At 37.0% G+C, this 16,373-nt stretch overlaps 1 protein-coding gene across 3 annotated transcripts in view; it reads right to left on the bottom strand.

Annotated features, from left to right (window-relative positions):
* Nucleotides 1-16,373, bottom strand: part of SRPK1 (SRSF protein kinase 1) — an 81,564-nt gene that overhangs the window by 25,557 nt on the left and 39,634 nt on the right. For all 3 annotated transcript variants that reach the window (XM_060021930.1, XM_060021932.1, XM_060021929.1), the window contains 4 exons: nt 13,124-13,242; nt 11,977-12,085; nt 10,971-11,058; nt 9,817-9,904 (listed from right to left, as the gene is read on the bottom strand). In XM_060021930.1, coding sequence (XP_059877913.1) covers nt 9,817-9,904; nt 10,971-11,058; nt 11,977-12,085; nt 13,124-13,242 — 404 coding nt within the window. The remainder of the gene's footprint in view (nt 1-9,816; nt 9,905-10,970; nt 11,059-11,976; nt 12,086-13,123; nt 13,243-16,373) is intronic.

Raw genomic sequence — 16,373 nt, 5'->3', positions numbered from 1 at the left:
AAATGTAGCTGTCAATATTCTGACATTCTAAAGGTTAATTAATGCTTTAGTCACAGAAAATACCCAAAATATGGAAAACTCTGGGGTGCTGGTTTATTAATAAAACTATGCACATTAAAACACTCAGTGATAAAAATAAAAGTGAAACATATACATAAAGTTAGTGAAAGCACTAGGCTTACGGTGTTGATTAGTCTCTTCCCTGATGTCGAAACTAACGTCCAGGGTAACAACGCCTACTCTCATAGTATCAAAGCAAGGAAAAATAAATTTGGCTTTAGCGAAAGAAGACAATGTACCAAAACGAGATAAAAAATGTAAATGTCAACATTTAAAAAAAATAGGAAACTGACTTGCTTTATGCTCTTTACTTTACAACACTAATCTTGATTCTACTGCCACCATGTGTTCTCTTACGTATGAACACCCTAATCACGCCTCATAACAGGAATACTCTTTGGGCATGGTAGTGCCAGGGCTAGGGCACTGCAGGGATTTTAGTCTGAAGATGTTGGTATTTTCGACCTCTAGAAGCTTCTACATAAATTGGAAAGTCAAGACATACATATGTAATAATGATCTAGTGCTCAGACTTTTGTTTTTTTGTTTTTGTTTTTGTTTTGCGGTACGCAGGCCTCTCACTGCTGTGGCCTCTCCTGTTGCGGAGCACAGGTTCCAGACGCGCAGGCTCAGCGGCCATGGCTCACGGGCCCAGCCGCTCTGCGGCATGTGGGATCTTCCCGGACCGGGGCATGAACCCCTGTCCCCTGCATCGGCAGGCGGACTCTCAACCACTGCGCCACCAGGGAAGCCCCAGACTTTTGTTTTAAATAAGATTCTCCGCTAAAGGAAAACCTGTACTCCTTAAAGAAATGGCCAAATCCAGGGAAAACCTGGAATACCTTGCTGTGCCAACAGTAAGGGAACACATCAGGAGGAAACAGCAACCAGCTTGAAGAAGCCACTGGTTGGTTAAGAATCCGCCTGCCAATGCAGGGGACATGGGTTCGAGCCCTGGTCCGGAAAGATCCCACATGCCACAGAGCATCTGGGCCCGTGCACCACAACTACTAAGCCTGTGCTCCTAGAGCCCGTGCTCCACAACAAGAGAAGCCACCGCACCTCAACGAAGAGTAGCCCCCGCTTGCCGCAACTAGAGAAAGCCTGTGCACAGCAATGAAGACCCAACGCAACCAATAAATAAATAAAATAAATCTATTTTTTTAAAAAAGAAGCCACTGGCCAAAGTTGACATTTTAAAGAGTGAAGTTATGAATTAGCTTATAAATTAAAAACAGAATGAATCCAAATGGGATACTAAAGTAAGTGTGTGTTCGGGGAGGAAAATGTCTTCTTCAGAGAAAAAGTCAACTAATAAATATATAAAGTATGACAGAAATAAAAAATTACCATTTTATCATCATTATAGTAATAACTGAACTGATTCAGATAAGAACCAATGAATACTAAAACTACTAAGTGAAGATTGCTAGGGGAAAAAGAATTCTCACAGTGTCACACTATCACCCCATAGGTTGCTTATTAATTATAAAAGGAAAAAGATACTTTTAAACAGGGAAATCGAGCAGACACTGCCTTAACCATGTAATCAAACATATCATCACCAATGATAAGCACAAATTCACATTATGTGCCCTCTGATGTGATACACTGAGAAAAATAAAACATCATCCATGTAGTATACTTGACAAAAATGATTAATGAACTCAATCATGAGGAAATAATCAGACAAATCCAAATTAAGGAACAATACAACTGGCCTGGATTCTCTGGCTGGTGGGGGGTGGGGGTGAGTGGGGGGTGAGTGAATGCCATGAAAGGAACCGTTTTTTTTTTTTTTTTTTTTTTTTTTTTTTTTGCGGTATGTGGGCCTCTCACTGTTGTGGCCTCTCCCGTTGCGGAGCACAGGCTCCAGACGGGCAGGTTCAGCGGCCACGGCTCACGGGCCTAGCTGCTCCACGGCATATGGGATCTTCCCAGACCGGGGCACGAACCCATGTCCCCTGCATCAGCAGGCGGACTCTCAACCACTGCGCCACCAGGGAAGCCCAGGAACCGTTCTTAATTAAAGAATATTAAAAACGGGACATGACTACCTCAGAAAATACAAATCAAAATTACAGGATGATACTATTTCAAACTCAACAGAATAACTAAAATAAAAAGACTAACATGACCAAATGTAGATGAGCATATGGAGCAATTAGAACTCCCATATTATGCTAACAGAAGTATAAAATGGTACAACTACTTTGGAAAACTGGTTGGTAATTTCTTAGAGTTAAACATACATCTAGGAACTTCTGCTGCAGTCAAGATGGAGTAACAGGGACTGGCTTAACCCTCTTGCTTTAAGCGACAACAACAAAATCAGACAAAATACATAAAACAACAGATTTAAAGACCCTGGACAAAGAAGATCTCCCTGAGAGATCACTGTCTTCTTACTGTCTTGAGACTCTCCAAGCAAACCCCTTGAGTTAAATAGACGGAGCTGAGAGTCCTGGGAGATCAAGGCAGCAGCTATGGTTCACAGAACAATACTAGCGAGGAGAGAGCTGCAGAGAAAGAGTACCCTGGAGATCTAAAAAGGGATCCCCCTCAAGTATTCAGTAGAGTAGTAATCAGCATAGGTATATGAGGAAACTACTAGAGGGGAAAAAAATCATCTGAAAGGATTAGAGGGAATAGTGCCCAGCATTCTCACAGAGCTCCAACAGTATCTGCTCTCATCAAAAGGACTAGAAAAATTCAGTTATAGTCATAGGCCAGAAATAAATCCACACATATATGGTCAATTAATTTATAACAAAGGAGCCAAGAACTTACAATGGGGACAGTAATTTCAATAAATCATGGGGGTACATGACTCTTTTTGAATTATGGTTTTCTCAGGGTATATGCCCAGTAGTGGGATTGCTGGGTCATATGGTAGTTCTATTTGTAGTTTTTTAAGGAACCTCCATACTGTTCTCCATAGTGGCTGTACCAATTCACATTCCCACCAGCAGTGCAAGAGTGTTCCCTTTTCTCCACACCCTCTCCAGCATTTATTGTTTCTAGATTTTTTGATGACGGCCATTCTGACTGGTGTGAGATGATATCTCACTGTAGTTTTGATTTGCATTTCTCTAATGATTAATGATGTTGAGCATTCTTTCATGTGTTTGTTGGCAGTCTGTATATCTTCTTTGGAGAAATATCTATTTAGGGCTTCTGCCCATTTTTAGATTGGGCTGTGAAAACCATAATTCAAAAAGAGTCATGTACCAAAATGTTCATTGCAGCTCTATTTACAATAGCCCGGAGATGGAAACAACCTAAGTGTCCATCATCGGATGAATGGATAAAGAAGATGTGGCACATATATACAATGGAATATTACTCAGCCATAAAAAGAAACGAATTTGAGTTATTTGTAGTGAGGTGGATGGACCTAGAGTCTGTCATACAGAGTGAAGTAAGTCAGAAAGAGAAAAACAAATACCGTATGCTAACACATATATATGGAATTTAAGAAAAAAAAAATGTCATGAAGAACCTAGGGGTAAAACAGGAATAAAGACACAGACCTACTAGACAATGGACTTGAGTACATAGGGAGGGGGAAGGGTAAGCTGTGACAAAGCGAGAGAGTGGCATGGACATATATACACTACCAAACGTAAAATAGATAGCTAGTGGGAAGCAGCCGCATAGCACAGGGAGATCAGCTCGGTGCTTTGTGACCACCTAGAGGGGTGGGATAGGGAGGGTGGGAGGGATGGAGACGCAAGAGGGAAGAGATATGGGAACATATGTATATGTATAACTGATTCACTTTGTTATAAAGCAGAAACTAACACACCATTGTAAAGCAATTATACTCCAATAAAGATGTAAATAAAAATAATAATAAATCATGGGGGGAAACCTGAACAGCTACATGCAAAAGAATGAAACTGGACCATTATCTTACACTAGACCCCAGAATCAACTCAAAATGGATTAAAGACTTGAACATAAGACCTGACACCATAAAACTCCTAGAAGAAAACACAGGTTGTAAGCTCCTTGACATTGGTCTTGGCAATATTTTGGATCTGACACCAAAAACAAAGTCAACAAAAGCAAAAATGAAGAAGTGGACTACATCAAACTAAAAATCTTCTGCAGAGCAAAGGAAACAAAATGAAAATGAAAAGGCAACCTATGGAATGGGAAAAAATATTTGCAAATCAAAGATCTGATAAGGGGTTAATATCAAAAATATATAAAGAACACATATAACTCAATAGGGGAAAAAAAACAAATCTGATTAAAAAATGAACCAAGAATCTGAACACATATTTTTCCAGACAAGACATACAGATGGCCAACAGGTACATGAAAAAGTGTTCAACATCATTAATCACCAGGGAAATGCAAATCAAAACCACAATGAGATACCACCTCACAGCTGTTAGAATGGCTATTATAAAAAAGACAAGCGATAACAAGTGTTGGTGAGGATGTGGAGAAAAAGGAGCCCTTGTGCACTGTTGGGGGGAATGTAAACTGGTACAGCCACTATGGAAAACAGTACGGAGGTTCCTCAAAAAAACTAAAAAGAGAATTACCATACATTCCAGCAATTCCACTTTTGGGTATTTATCCGAAGAAAACAAAATCACTAACTTAAAAAGATGTGCACCCCCATGTTCACTGCAGCATTATTTACAATAGCCAAGACATGGAAGCAACCCTAGTGTCCACTGATGGATGAATGGATAAAGAAAATATGGTCTACATACACAATGGAATATTATTTAGCCATATGAGGAAGGAAATCTTGCCATTTGTGATAACATGGATGGACCTTGAGGATGTTATGCTAAGTGAAATAAAACAGAAAGACAAATACTATATGATCTCACTTATATGTGGAATCTAAAAACAAAACAAAACAACAAACTCATAGATACAGAAAACAGACTAGTGGTTGCCAAAGGTGGGGGGTGGGGGAAATGGGTGACGGTGGTCAAAAGGTACAAACTTCCAGTCATAAGATGAATAAGTCTGGGACTTCTCTGGGGGCACAGTGGTTAAGAATCCGCCTGCCAATGCAGGGGACACGGGTTCGAGCCCTGATCCAGGAAGATCCCACATGCTGTGGAGCAACTAAGCCCGTGCGCCACAACTACTGAGCCTGTGCTCTGGAGCCCGTGAGCCACAACTACTGAGCCCACACGCCACAACTACTGAAGCCCGTGCGCCTAAAGCCCGTGCTCCCCAGTAAGAGAAGCCACCGCAAGGAGAAGCCCGTGCACCACAACGAAGGGTAGCCCCACCTCGCCACAACTAGAGAAAGCCCGCGCGTAGCAACAAAGACCCAACACAGCCAAGAAAAAATAAATAAATGAATTTATTTAAAAAAAAAAAAAAAGATGAGTAAGTCCTGGGTGTGTAATGTACAGCATGGTGACTATTGTTAATAATACTATATTGTGTATTTGAGAGTTGCTAAGACAGTAAATCTTAAAGTTCTCATCACAAGAAAAAAACTGTAAGTATGTGGTGATGGATGTTAACTAAACTTACTATGGTAATCATTTTGCAATGTACACAGCTATCAAATCATTATGTTGTACACCCAAAACTAATACAATGTTATATGTCAATTATATCTCCATTAAGAAAAAAAACTAGAAAAATTCATAGTCCTGGGGCATTGGGTAGATTATTCAGAAGACCTTGCCTCAGTAGAAGGAATGATTAGCCCTAGACTGAACACTGCTCTGGAGCCATCTAACAAATGATAAAAGTAAAATCTGAAAAGGGTCAAACTGCTTACAAGTAACAACTGCATCCCAGAACAAAGCTCAAGATTTATAGCTATACAACATATCCAGCAGCCAACAAGGTAAAACTCAGTGTCTCAATCAAAGACTACCAGGCAACAAAGGTGAAGGAAAATTTATCTGAAAATTAGATACAGTAATAAATCAATCATTTGAAATTGACCCAGAACTGACCCAGACGTCAGAATTAGCAGACAAGGAAATTAAACAGTTATAGCAGTATTCCATATGTTGAAAAGAGATACAGAAGATATATATAGAAAAAAAGAGATGCAAAGATGATGTGGTGTATATATATTAATGGAATGTGACTCAGCCATAAAAAAGAATGAAACCTCGCCATTTGTGACATGGATGGTTGAGATGAGTGAGACAAAGACAAAACTGTACGATTTCACTTAATAATGTGGAATATAAAAGACAAAACAAATGAACAAACATAACAGAAAGATACAGAGAACAAACAGGTGGTTGCCAGAGGGGAGAAAGGTGGGAGGAGGAAAGAAATAGGTGAGAGAGATTAAGCAGTACAAAACTCCAGTTGCAAAATAGGTGAGTCATGGGTGTGAAATGTACAGTGTGGGGAATATAGTCATTAACTATGTAATATCTTTGTATAGTAATATAAACTAAGTAGACTTATCACAGTGATCATTTTGAAATGTACAGAAATATCAAATCACCACATCGTGCACCAGAACTAACGTAGTGTTATAGGTCAATTATACTTCAAAAATAAATAAACAAACTCAAAAGAAAAAGATCAAATCTGTGGTTACCAGAGGTGGTGGTTAGGGGAGGGGAAACTGGATGAAGGCAGTCAAAAGGTATAAATTTCCAGTTATAAGTACTAGGGATATAATGTACAATACAATAAATATAATTAACAATGCTATACGTTATATATGTAAGTTATTGGGAGTAAAGTCTAAGAGTTCTCACCACAAAGAAAAATATATTTTTTTCTATTTAATTTTGTTATTTTATGAGATGAATTATTGTGTGATAATCATTTAATGATGTATGTAAGTTAATTCATTATGCTGTATTCCTTATACACTGCTGTATGTCAATTGTACCTCAATAAGACTGGAAGAAAAAAAAAGAGAACCCAAATTGAACTTCTGAGATGAAAAGCAGAAAAATACCCTGGATGGGATAAATGGCAGATTAAGCACTGCAGAATGAGATTAGTGAACTCAAAGGTATAGCAATAGAAACTATCCAAAATCAAATACACAAAGAAAAAATAATACAAATGAACAAATAAACCCACCCACCCACAAAAGTAAGGGGCAACTTCAAGTGACCCAAAAAAAGGAAGCGGGGGAAAGGAATGAAGGTATTTGCTCTTTGCAATGGATCAAGAAATCATAAAAGTGATGGCAATAATTAACCCAGTAGCAAAGTGTATACCTAGTGCCTCGATTGTGTTCCCCATTTCCCACTCATAGGAATTAGGGCTTTTTAAAGAAATGGTTGACCCCAGGTTTGGGACAGGAAATGCACAAAATGAGCCTGGAACATTCTGATGTGCCAAATCATAAAGGAACTGTCAAAAACCTTGTGGCTCCTGACTGAAATTAAGAATAAAAAAACTAAAAGAAAAAAAAAGTATGAGACATTTGGAGAGACTGAAACACTGACTAGAAAAAAGGACCTAAGAAACTGATCCCCAATTTTTTAGGAATAATAACTGTGTTGGGGTTATATTTTCAACTTTTTAGGAATAATAACTGTGTTGGGGTTATATTTTAAGTCTTTGTCTTTTGGAGATACATTCTAAAATAATTACGGATGAAAAAATATCTTTAAGATTGGTCACAAAATTATCAGGAGATACAGACAAAACAAGACTGATTATGAGTTGATAACTTCTGAAATGGGTAATGGATCTATGAGGATTCATCAAACTATTCTACTTCTGTATATACGAAATATATCAAAATAAGGTATTTTAGAATGCAGATTGATTAAACAAACAAATCAGAACACAGAATTGTTTATTTTCACGTCCCTAGCTTTAATATTAACTTTCATTTGTTGAGATTACAATTTGACAACAATGTTATTTTAATTTGTAAGCAGTGATATAAAAATGACCAGACATTCAGTAGCTTAAAAAACAAGAAGAGGGCTTCCCTGGTGGCGCAGTGGTTGAGAGTCCGCCTGCCGATGCAGGGGACACGGGTTCGTGCCCCGGTCCGGGAGGATCCCACATGCCGCGGAGCGGCTGGGCCGTGAGCCATGGCCGTTGAGCCTGCACGTCGGGGCCTGTGCTCCGCAATGGGAGAGGCCACAACAGTGAGAGGCCCGCGTACCGCAAAAAAAACAAAAAAGAAAGAAAAAAAAAAGCCTTCTTGCTTACGGTCAAATAAAGGTACTCAGCATTACTGAGGAGACTATTTAGAATATTTCTACAGTTTTACTATAATATTACCAAATTAATAGGAAAATGTGGCACAGTGAGAAACATTACAAGATCAAGAAATAGGGAAACAGAACCTAATGGCCATCATGACTTCCTGTATGGTTTTATTTCATGGTTAGCCTTCCTCTTAATTCTTTGAAAACATGCATACCACACACACACACAGAGTAAGCCATCTATGAAATGACCACAACAGACGTAAAATGATGATTCACATGGAATGCTTCTTGTACCAGTTTCCTTAGAGATTTGGGGAAGGGGGGGATTTGATTTATATTTCTCCAAGGAAGTAAGTAACTGAAAACTAACTTCAGAATGATAGATAAAATCTTTATGTTATCACCTGTTCTCTCTCCTTTCTCATCCTCTCTCCTTGCTTCTCTGTTCAAATCTCTAACCATATAGTCCACATGATTAGAGATGGGCCCTATGTAGCCCATCTCCTTAAAAAAGGATCATCACTGGCAATTAAAAATGTGTGCTAAGAGAAGCTAAACATGCAGGGAAAGTAGAATGATATATGCAATGTCTTTCCTTATACATTTTAAAATAGTTTATAAACAGGTTTCAGACTCTCCAATCCAAGTGAGATTCTTCTTCATCTTTCATTCTGAAAAATGTGATAGGCCTTTACAAGCATAGCTGTTGCAACAACCTTTCAATTATTTCCGTGCATGTCACTCTGATATTAACCTGTGGGGAAAAGAATAGCTAACATTCCTTCCAACTTTAAAATTCTAAAATTCCAGATCAAAACATAAAACAAGTCAGTTTTTCCATTATGACAGAATGTGAACAAGTATACCTGTTTAGATTTTAAGCATACATGTACAGCCTCTTAAATACTGAGATAAAATGCATTAAATTCTTGTTTACCCAGTATTTCTTTCTTTCTTTTAAATTTTAATTAATTAATTAATTTATTTTTGGCTGCACTGGATCTTCATTGCTGTGCATGGGCTTTCTCTAGTTGCGGTGAGGTGCAGGGGCTTCTCACTGCGGTGGCTTCTCTTGTTGTGGATGGAGCACGGGCCCTAGAGCGCACGGGCTTCAGTACTTGCAGCTCGCGGGCTCTAGAGCATGGGCTCAGTAGTTGTGGAGCACAGGCTTAGTTGCTCTGTGGATCTTCCTGGACCAGGGATCGAACCCATGTCCCCTACATTGGCAGGCAGATTCTTAACCACTGGACCACCAGGGAAGTCCTTTACCCAGTATTTCTCATTAACTTCATTAAAATTTCTGCGCTAATTGATAAAAATCATAGAAACTACTTACTAGTACAAGGTTCTTTTCTTAAAAAGTTTCTTTGGGGTTTGGTTTTAATTTGCCTGAAAAAAGGAAAAAAGTGTAAAGCCAATAGCCTAAAAAATCACAACATACGAAGAGAGACCTGATTCATATCTGTGTTCAAAAGTTGACAATAAAGTAATTTGATTATAGTTTGTTTTGAGAGAAGAGACCAATGCTACCTGTACAAATCTTGTTCCTTTCTTTGGGATAAAGTTATTTCATGATTTGTTTTCAAATAGGTTTTTAAAAGGATACGTGTTCCATTAACTCCTGATATTTTAAAGTCATCTAGTAGTTGAACAACCATTTCTCTATTTGGATCATTAGGATCTGAATTGCGAACCTATAATAGGGAAGAAACAATGCTTAGCAAAAGGGAAACCATAGAAATAAACCAAATGGTGGTGGGGGAGAGGATACCTGCAGCAAATATAACAAAGGATTACTCCAAGAAAGAGCTCATACAAATCTATGAGACACACATAAAATTTTAATAGCTCAAACAAAGAACGTAATATAAGCAGTTCACAAAAGAAAACACAATCAACAAAGACTATTGTTTAATTATACCACTTTGCTACTCCCAAATTAACTGCTAGTTACCAGGCCAGGAGGAATTCAGGAGCTTTTGCAGGATGCAATCAACCATAGCACTAACCATACTGTTTATTCAGCCTTCATTTTTTTTCATAGAAAAACTTTCTGAGGGAAGGAAGCAGTACACTGATTTACTTTGGGGCATGAGCTCCTTATCTCATCACAGACTGGCACTTTGAAAAGTACTTCCTTGGAGCTCTCCTGGTCTAGCTTCCTCACTTTACGAATGAAAAACCTAAGGCTCAGAAGAAATAAAAAGATGAGTTGAAGGATATATTTGGATAGAGCTGGCCCTAAAACTCATGTTTTCTAACTCTGAGTTTAAGCTCCTTCTACTACACTGACATTTACTAATTTGTAACAAAACTGAAAATAAATTTTGATAATATTTACCTAAGTTTCCAGGTAATAAAGGGAATTAGTAAATATAGTGCTTATTTTTATATATTTGTATAAGATTTTAAAACAAAAATATATTTATTCACACAACTTTTCTTTTAACCATAGCAGGAAAGAAAAACATTCTTTGTGCTATCTGGCACAGAAAACATACTCAATAAACATTTTTGTTTATTTGCAAGGTTTTTTCCCATTGTATATGTAGGGAGAATTCCCATCACAGCATATTCCACCAGTTCCCTACCACATACACAGGATGTGTAAATACTGTCTTCCTCTACCTCTTTAAGGATACTAGAACTTTACAGTAAAAATGAGCCATGCCAAAGAGTACACACTTGGTATATCTTAACTGAATAAAACTTTATTTATTTATAATGCTTTGCAGCTCACACATACAATCTAATACTTACTGATTTCAGCAACCGGATTTCATCAAGTGCTGTTTCGGTATAATGTTCAGCACTTTTAACTACTTTCATTGCCACAAACTTCTTCCCCCTAAGAAACAAACAGGCAATTAAGACTAAATGCTCTACCTCTATGATAGGAAGCTAAGATTTAACTATAACTGGGAGACAGCAACAGAAGTACAAATATTGATTTCATATTTCCCTGTACTCAAACACGAACTACTACTATGGGATCACCTGTACCTCTTAATAGCTCTAACTGGCCAAATTTAACTTATGAGAAGAAGAAAATCTGTTCCTGGGTAATGTCAGTCACCAAACATTTCCTCTAAGTTAAAATCTACTTTCTGAATGCTCCGTGAATCCAAGTAAAACCATGAAGTGGGGATAAATAAGGGGGAAAGCTCCACCAAATCAGAAGTATTCTGTATATCTGTATAGCAAAACCGAAAAGCTTAAAAGCTATAATACTTTCCTCTACGAAGCCAGAAGAAATACTTGGGTGAAAAACTGATAAAAAATTAAGCACAAAGATAGCAACTGCTATCTCACCAAAGATAGATGGTACACTTTTAGGTAAACATCCAATGTTAATTGCCTATGATTTTTATGTAGAGAAGTTTTACACTGTATGGCTGAACAAATCTGTTATCAAAACAAAATACAAAAAAATAAGTAATTTCACAAAGATTGGTCTAGGGCATCATCTAAAAATTTAGCTCTACTAATGAGAAAACCTATGAACTTACATACTACACTTTCTTTGGGTATTTGTAATGTTTTGAATTTGGGAGTTTCAAGCACCTTACTGATACTAATTTAATCAATCTTGTGTCTCCTCTAAACTGACTCTTCATCCGAGAAAAGTCATTTGCCCAAGAACATAAAGATCCTCAGTAATAAGATTCTTATCAAAAAATCAGTCTAGAGCTTAGACTAAAAGTGGAAAATCAGACACAAACATTTAAGAATCACCTAATTCTCTTGCAGGATCGCTAAAACTTACTGAATATCCCATGATAACCACACTGTTGAAAAGTGTCCCCAGCCCAACTTTCGGATCACATGATATCTCCCATTGAATAGATCTCCGATTTTCACAAGATGATAACCTCCTGGAAGAAACAACAGGAAGCAAATAGTCACTTAAGTAGTAGGAAAAGGTATCTCACACCACGTTTTTCAACATCTATACACCTTTTAGCAAATAAAAATGGTTTTTTCTAACACAACCAACTCAACAAAAGAAAATGTCAAGTCAGCAACACAATATTATTGAGCTCATGTTACAAAAAATATCTTAAAGAATAAGAGTAATGATTTAGAGTGAGCAAGTGATGCTTTGTGGAACAACCAATAATTACTTAAAAAAATAAGTCATCCTCAAACAAAAATAAGGTTATGTTTCACAACATTCTTGCCCCTCAGTAATCCAAGATTTATCTAAACATATAAATCTATTCTGAGACTAGTTGTAGTCTCAGGATGTTTTTTAGGAGAGAGATGAATGAATTCCATTTATTTAACTTTAAAAAAAGAAATTGCTTTTCTAAAACATAAAAACAGGAAGGCCTGAAAAGGCTGCCAACAGTGGCAGGAATCAAGGGATTTAAACATGCATCTCTGCCTACTGAGAAGAACCAGGTTCTCCTCAATGGTTAAGAGATATTCTGTTATAAAATCCTACCCAAGAATCCTGCAAAGTTTCATAAAAGAAACAGAAAAGATAACAGGCAACCTTATGACACAGTTTAAGTATATATAATTCCAGTTTAATGTATCTTAGCAATCATCACTTTGAGAAAAGAGTAGTGAAAGGTGTTTTTCAAAAGTCTACATACCAAATCTTACCACTGGCTACTTCTGGGTGACAGCATTACAGATGGCTTTTGTTTTCTTTTTGTTTAACATATTTCTGAAATTTTCTAAGGTAAATATGCACTATCTTTTTTAAGGAATAGAAACAAGTTTAATTTAAACTAAGCTTTAATTAAGTCAAAGTAAGAGGAAATACTAATTTCTATACTTAGAGAAAAGGATGCAATAAGCAGAAAGCATCAATACTGTTTACGCTGATAGACCAAATATTCACATGAAAAACTGCATATACATGGATCACATCTTACTTAGTATCTCCTCACAGAAAATCTTACCTTTACAATAATCATTGGGATCTTCCTGCTCATCATCATCAGATCCCAGAATCTCCTCTTCCTGCTCTGGGAGATCACTCTCAGAGTGGGGAGCAGAGCCTCGGTGCTGAGTTTCAGATCTAAGAAATAATACAAACATGTTCATTCCATATGGACAGAAGAAAACAGGACCAATTAATAGATACTACAAACAGAATGTTATGTAGTGGCAGCCTAAGAAAACATTACCTATCACTTTACCTCATGTTAGGAAAATATTCGTTTTTAAAAAGTCAGTACATGATTAAATAAAATCTGGAAAATATATAAAAGTACAAAGGGAAAAAAATTACTTGAATCTCAATATCCAAACAAAATTGCTGATAAAACTACTAGACCTTCTTCCAGTTATTTGCTGTATTTTTATAAAAATATATATCGGTAATCACATGCTTTATAAACAAATTTGTATCCGGCTTTGCCTATTATACTGTAAACTTTCCCCCTCATACCTATGCAATCTATTAAGTCTTACATATTTCCCTTAGAAGTATCACTATTTACTCTGGTACATTCTGCTCAGCTGGACATTTGTTTCTAATTTTTCACTACTAAAAAATAAAGCTGTTGAGTATTTTTAGATAATCTTTATTCTTTATTTAGAATTATTTCCCTAAAGTTAAACTACCAAATAAAGATAGAAACATTTACCCTATTTATAAAAATAACATGTTAGGACTTCCCTGGTTGTGCAGTGGTTAAGAATCCGCCTGCCAATGCAGGGGACATGGGTTCGATCTCTGGTCTGGGAAGATCCCACATGCCGCAAAGCAACTAAGCCTGTTCGCCACAACTACTGAAGCCTGCACCCTAGAGCCCACGTGCCACAACTACTGAGCCCATGCACCGCAACTACTGAAGCCCATGTGCTCTAGTGCCCATGTACCACAACTACTGAGGCCATGTGCCACAACTACTGAAGCCCACGTGCCTAGAGCCCATGCTCTGCAACAAAAGAAGCCACCGCAAGGAGAAGCCTGCGCACAACAGTGAAGACCCACTGCAGCCAAAAATAAATTAAAAAAAAAATGTTAAATGTAGGAAATTTGGAAAATAATTATTTTGTTAGATCTCTACTCTGAACATATGGACTATTTCCTTCCAGTCTGTGGCCATGAACAGTTTTTAGGATTATTACATAGTATGACTTTTCTGATAGGGTTGTAGTGAAATACATCTCCAGCTACATATGGGCTTCCAGTATTTAAGTATTACTAAGTTCAGAAAACTTAGCTTATTTAACAGGTAAAAACATGATCTCGTTTTATAATGTATTAAACATTTTCAAATTGATTCCTTTCTCTACATGCTGTCTATTAGCTGTATCAAAATTTTTGAGCACTGAGTAGTAGTTCGGGAGGCAGAAAGACTTGGAACTGCATTCAGGCTCTGACACTTATAAGCTGCCTGCTTCGTAAAGCTTTAAGCAAAAGAAACAGTGTCCAAAGCACTCTTTTCAGTAGTTGTAGGAAAAGGAATTTTAATTCCCATTTTCCAGTATTTTATTTGTGTTTTCAAACCTGTTTCATCAGATTGTTTTTTCAAAAGATTCAATTTAACAGAAAATTATAACAGCAGAATCAGTTACATGGGCTGTTGAGACATAAGAAATACCTTGGCAAGCATGACTAGATTTAGATTTCTGGTGGCCATTCCAACCTGCCTCAATTCTTGGTACTTTTTTGTCCCCCAGAGGATACAAAAGTAGTTATAAAACTGCATGATTCAATGTGTTCATTCTCAGTGAAAACATGTCTTTGGGAAATTTATTCAGCATGGAACTACCTGGCTTACTTTCCTAAGTGGAAATAATGAGTCTGAATGAACATTTCCAAATGTTTACTTCAATAAAATAAATTAAAATAAATAAATAAAAAAAAAAAGCCTCTGCCAGAAAAAGACAAAAACCAAAAACAAAAAGAGAAAATTTGAGAAAACAGAGATAGTTACTATTAGATAATGAGTATAAGACGATGACGGGTAAAGAGCTCAAAATCACTATAACTTTGATTGATGGTTGTTATAAGAAAATAGTATAAAAAATCTGAAGAAATACTACAGAAAGAAATTTCAGCTTATTAACATTCGAAACTGAAAACAATTCTTCCTAGAACAAAAAAGGAGAGTTCTAAAATAGTTTCAATCTGTGATTTTAAACTCTTCATATCTATTTTCATGCCTCAAGTATTTGCTATTCATATTCAGAAGACAAAAACTGTATCAGTACTTTAAAGCTCTCAAAGCATATAAAAGTTAACCCAGTACATCTATAAAATCTCTAATATAAACTGAAATGGACAACAGATCAAATTTTAATAGCAGTATGCTTCCAAAGGAGTCAATTTATAACCTGATCAAAACACCAAAATGTTAGAAATAGGAATATATCTGGCTGTGGTACAGAATAGAGCCAAGGCAAAAATCTGGGAGAAAGGCAGAAAGTAGCGGAAAAGCTTGACAGATTTGACACAGAAACTCTGGAGTGTGAACAAAGAGATGATAAAAGCCAAATTAGAGTGTTTTCTCTTATTTCCAAATATCCTTTCAAGATTCCATTTCTGGTATAATCATCACTAATCACCCAAGTAAATAGTAAAACCAAAGTACCAAACAAAAATTTACTGAATTTTTTGCAGCCAAATATTATATATTCATAACTATCATAAATATGCTATTTATGAGTTTTCACTTAAACATTTCATGAATTTATATACTCAAACTAGCCACGTGAGCGCCACACTCCCCTGTTTTCTAAAGAATAAATGAAGAAATTCTTATAGCTCAAAACAAAAACACCCTGCAAACTCTATTCTAACTCACTAAAATTGGTTTATAACCTACTAGTGGGTTGGGTTTGAAAAATACTGTCCTAGAAATTATCTTTCACTTCTTTTTTTTTGTTTTGTTTTGTTTTTTTGTTTTTTTTTGCAGTACGCGGGCCTCTCACTGTTGTGGCCTCTCCCGTTGCAGAGCATAGGCTCCGGACGCGCAGGCTCAGCGGCCATGGCTCACGGGCCCAGCTGCTCCACGGCATGTGGGATCTTCCTGGACCGGGGCACGAACCCACGTCCCCTGCATCGGCAGGTGGACTCTCAACCACTGTGCCACCAGGGAAGCCCATCTTTCACTTCTTTAGTAAGATATAATTCACATGCCATAAGCTCACCAATCTAAAGTGTACAGTTCAGTGGTTTTAGTATATTCAGAGTTG

The sequence above is a fragment of the Delphinus delphis genome, chromosome 10, assembly GCF_949987515.2.
Source record: "Delphinus delphis chromosome 10, mDelDel1.2, whole genome shotgun sequence".
Classification (NCBI taxonomy): domain Eukaryota; kingdom Metazoa; phylum Chordata; class Mammalia; order Artiodactyla; family Delphinidae; genus Delphinus; species Delphinus delphis.
The sequence above is the reverse complement of the archived record's forward strand: the minus strand, read 5'-3'. Positions and strand labels throughout refer to the sequence as shown.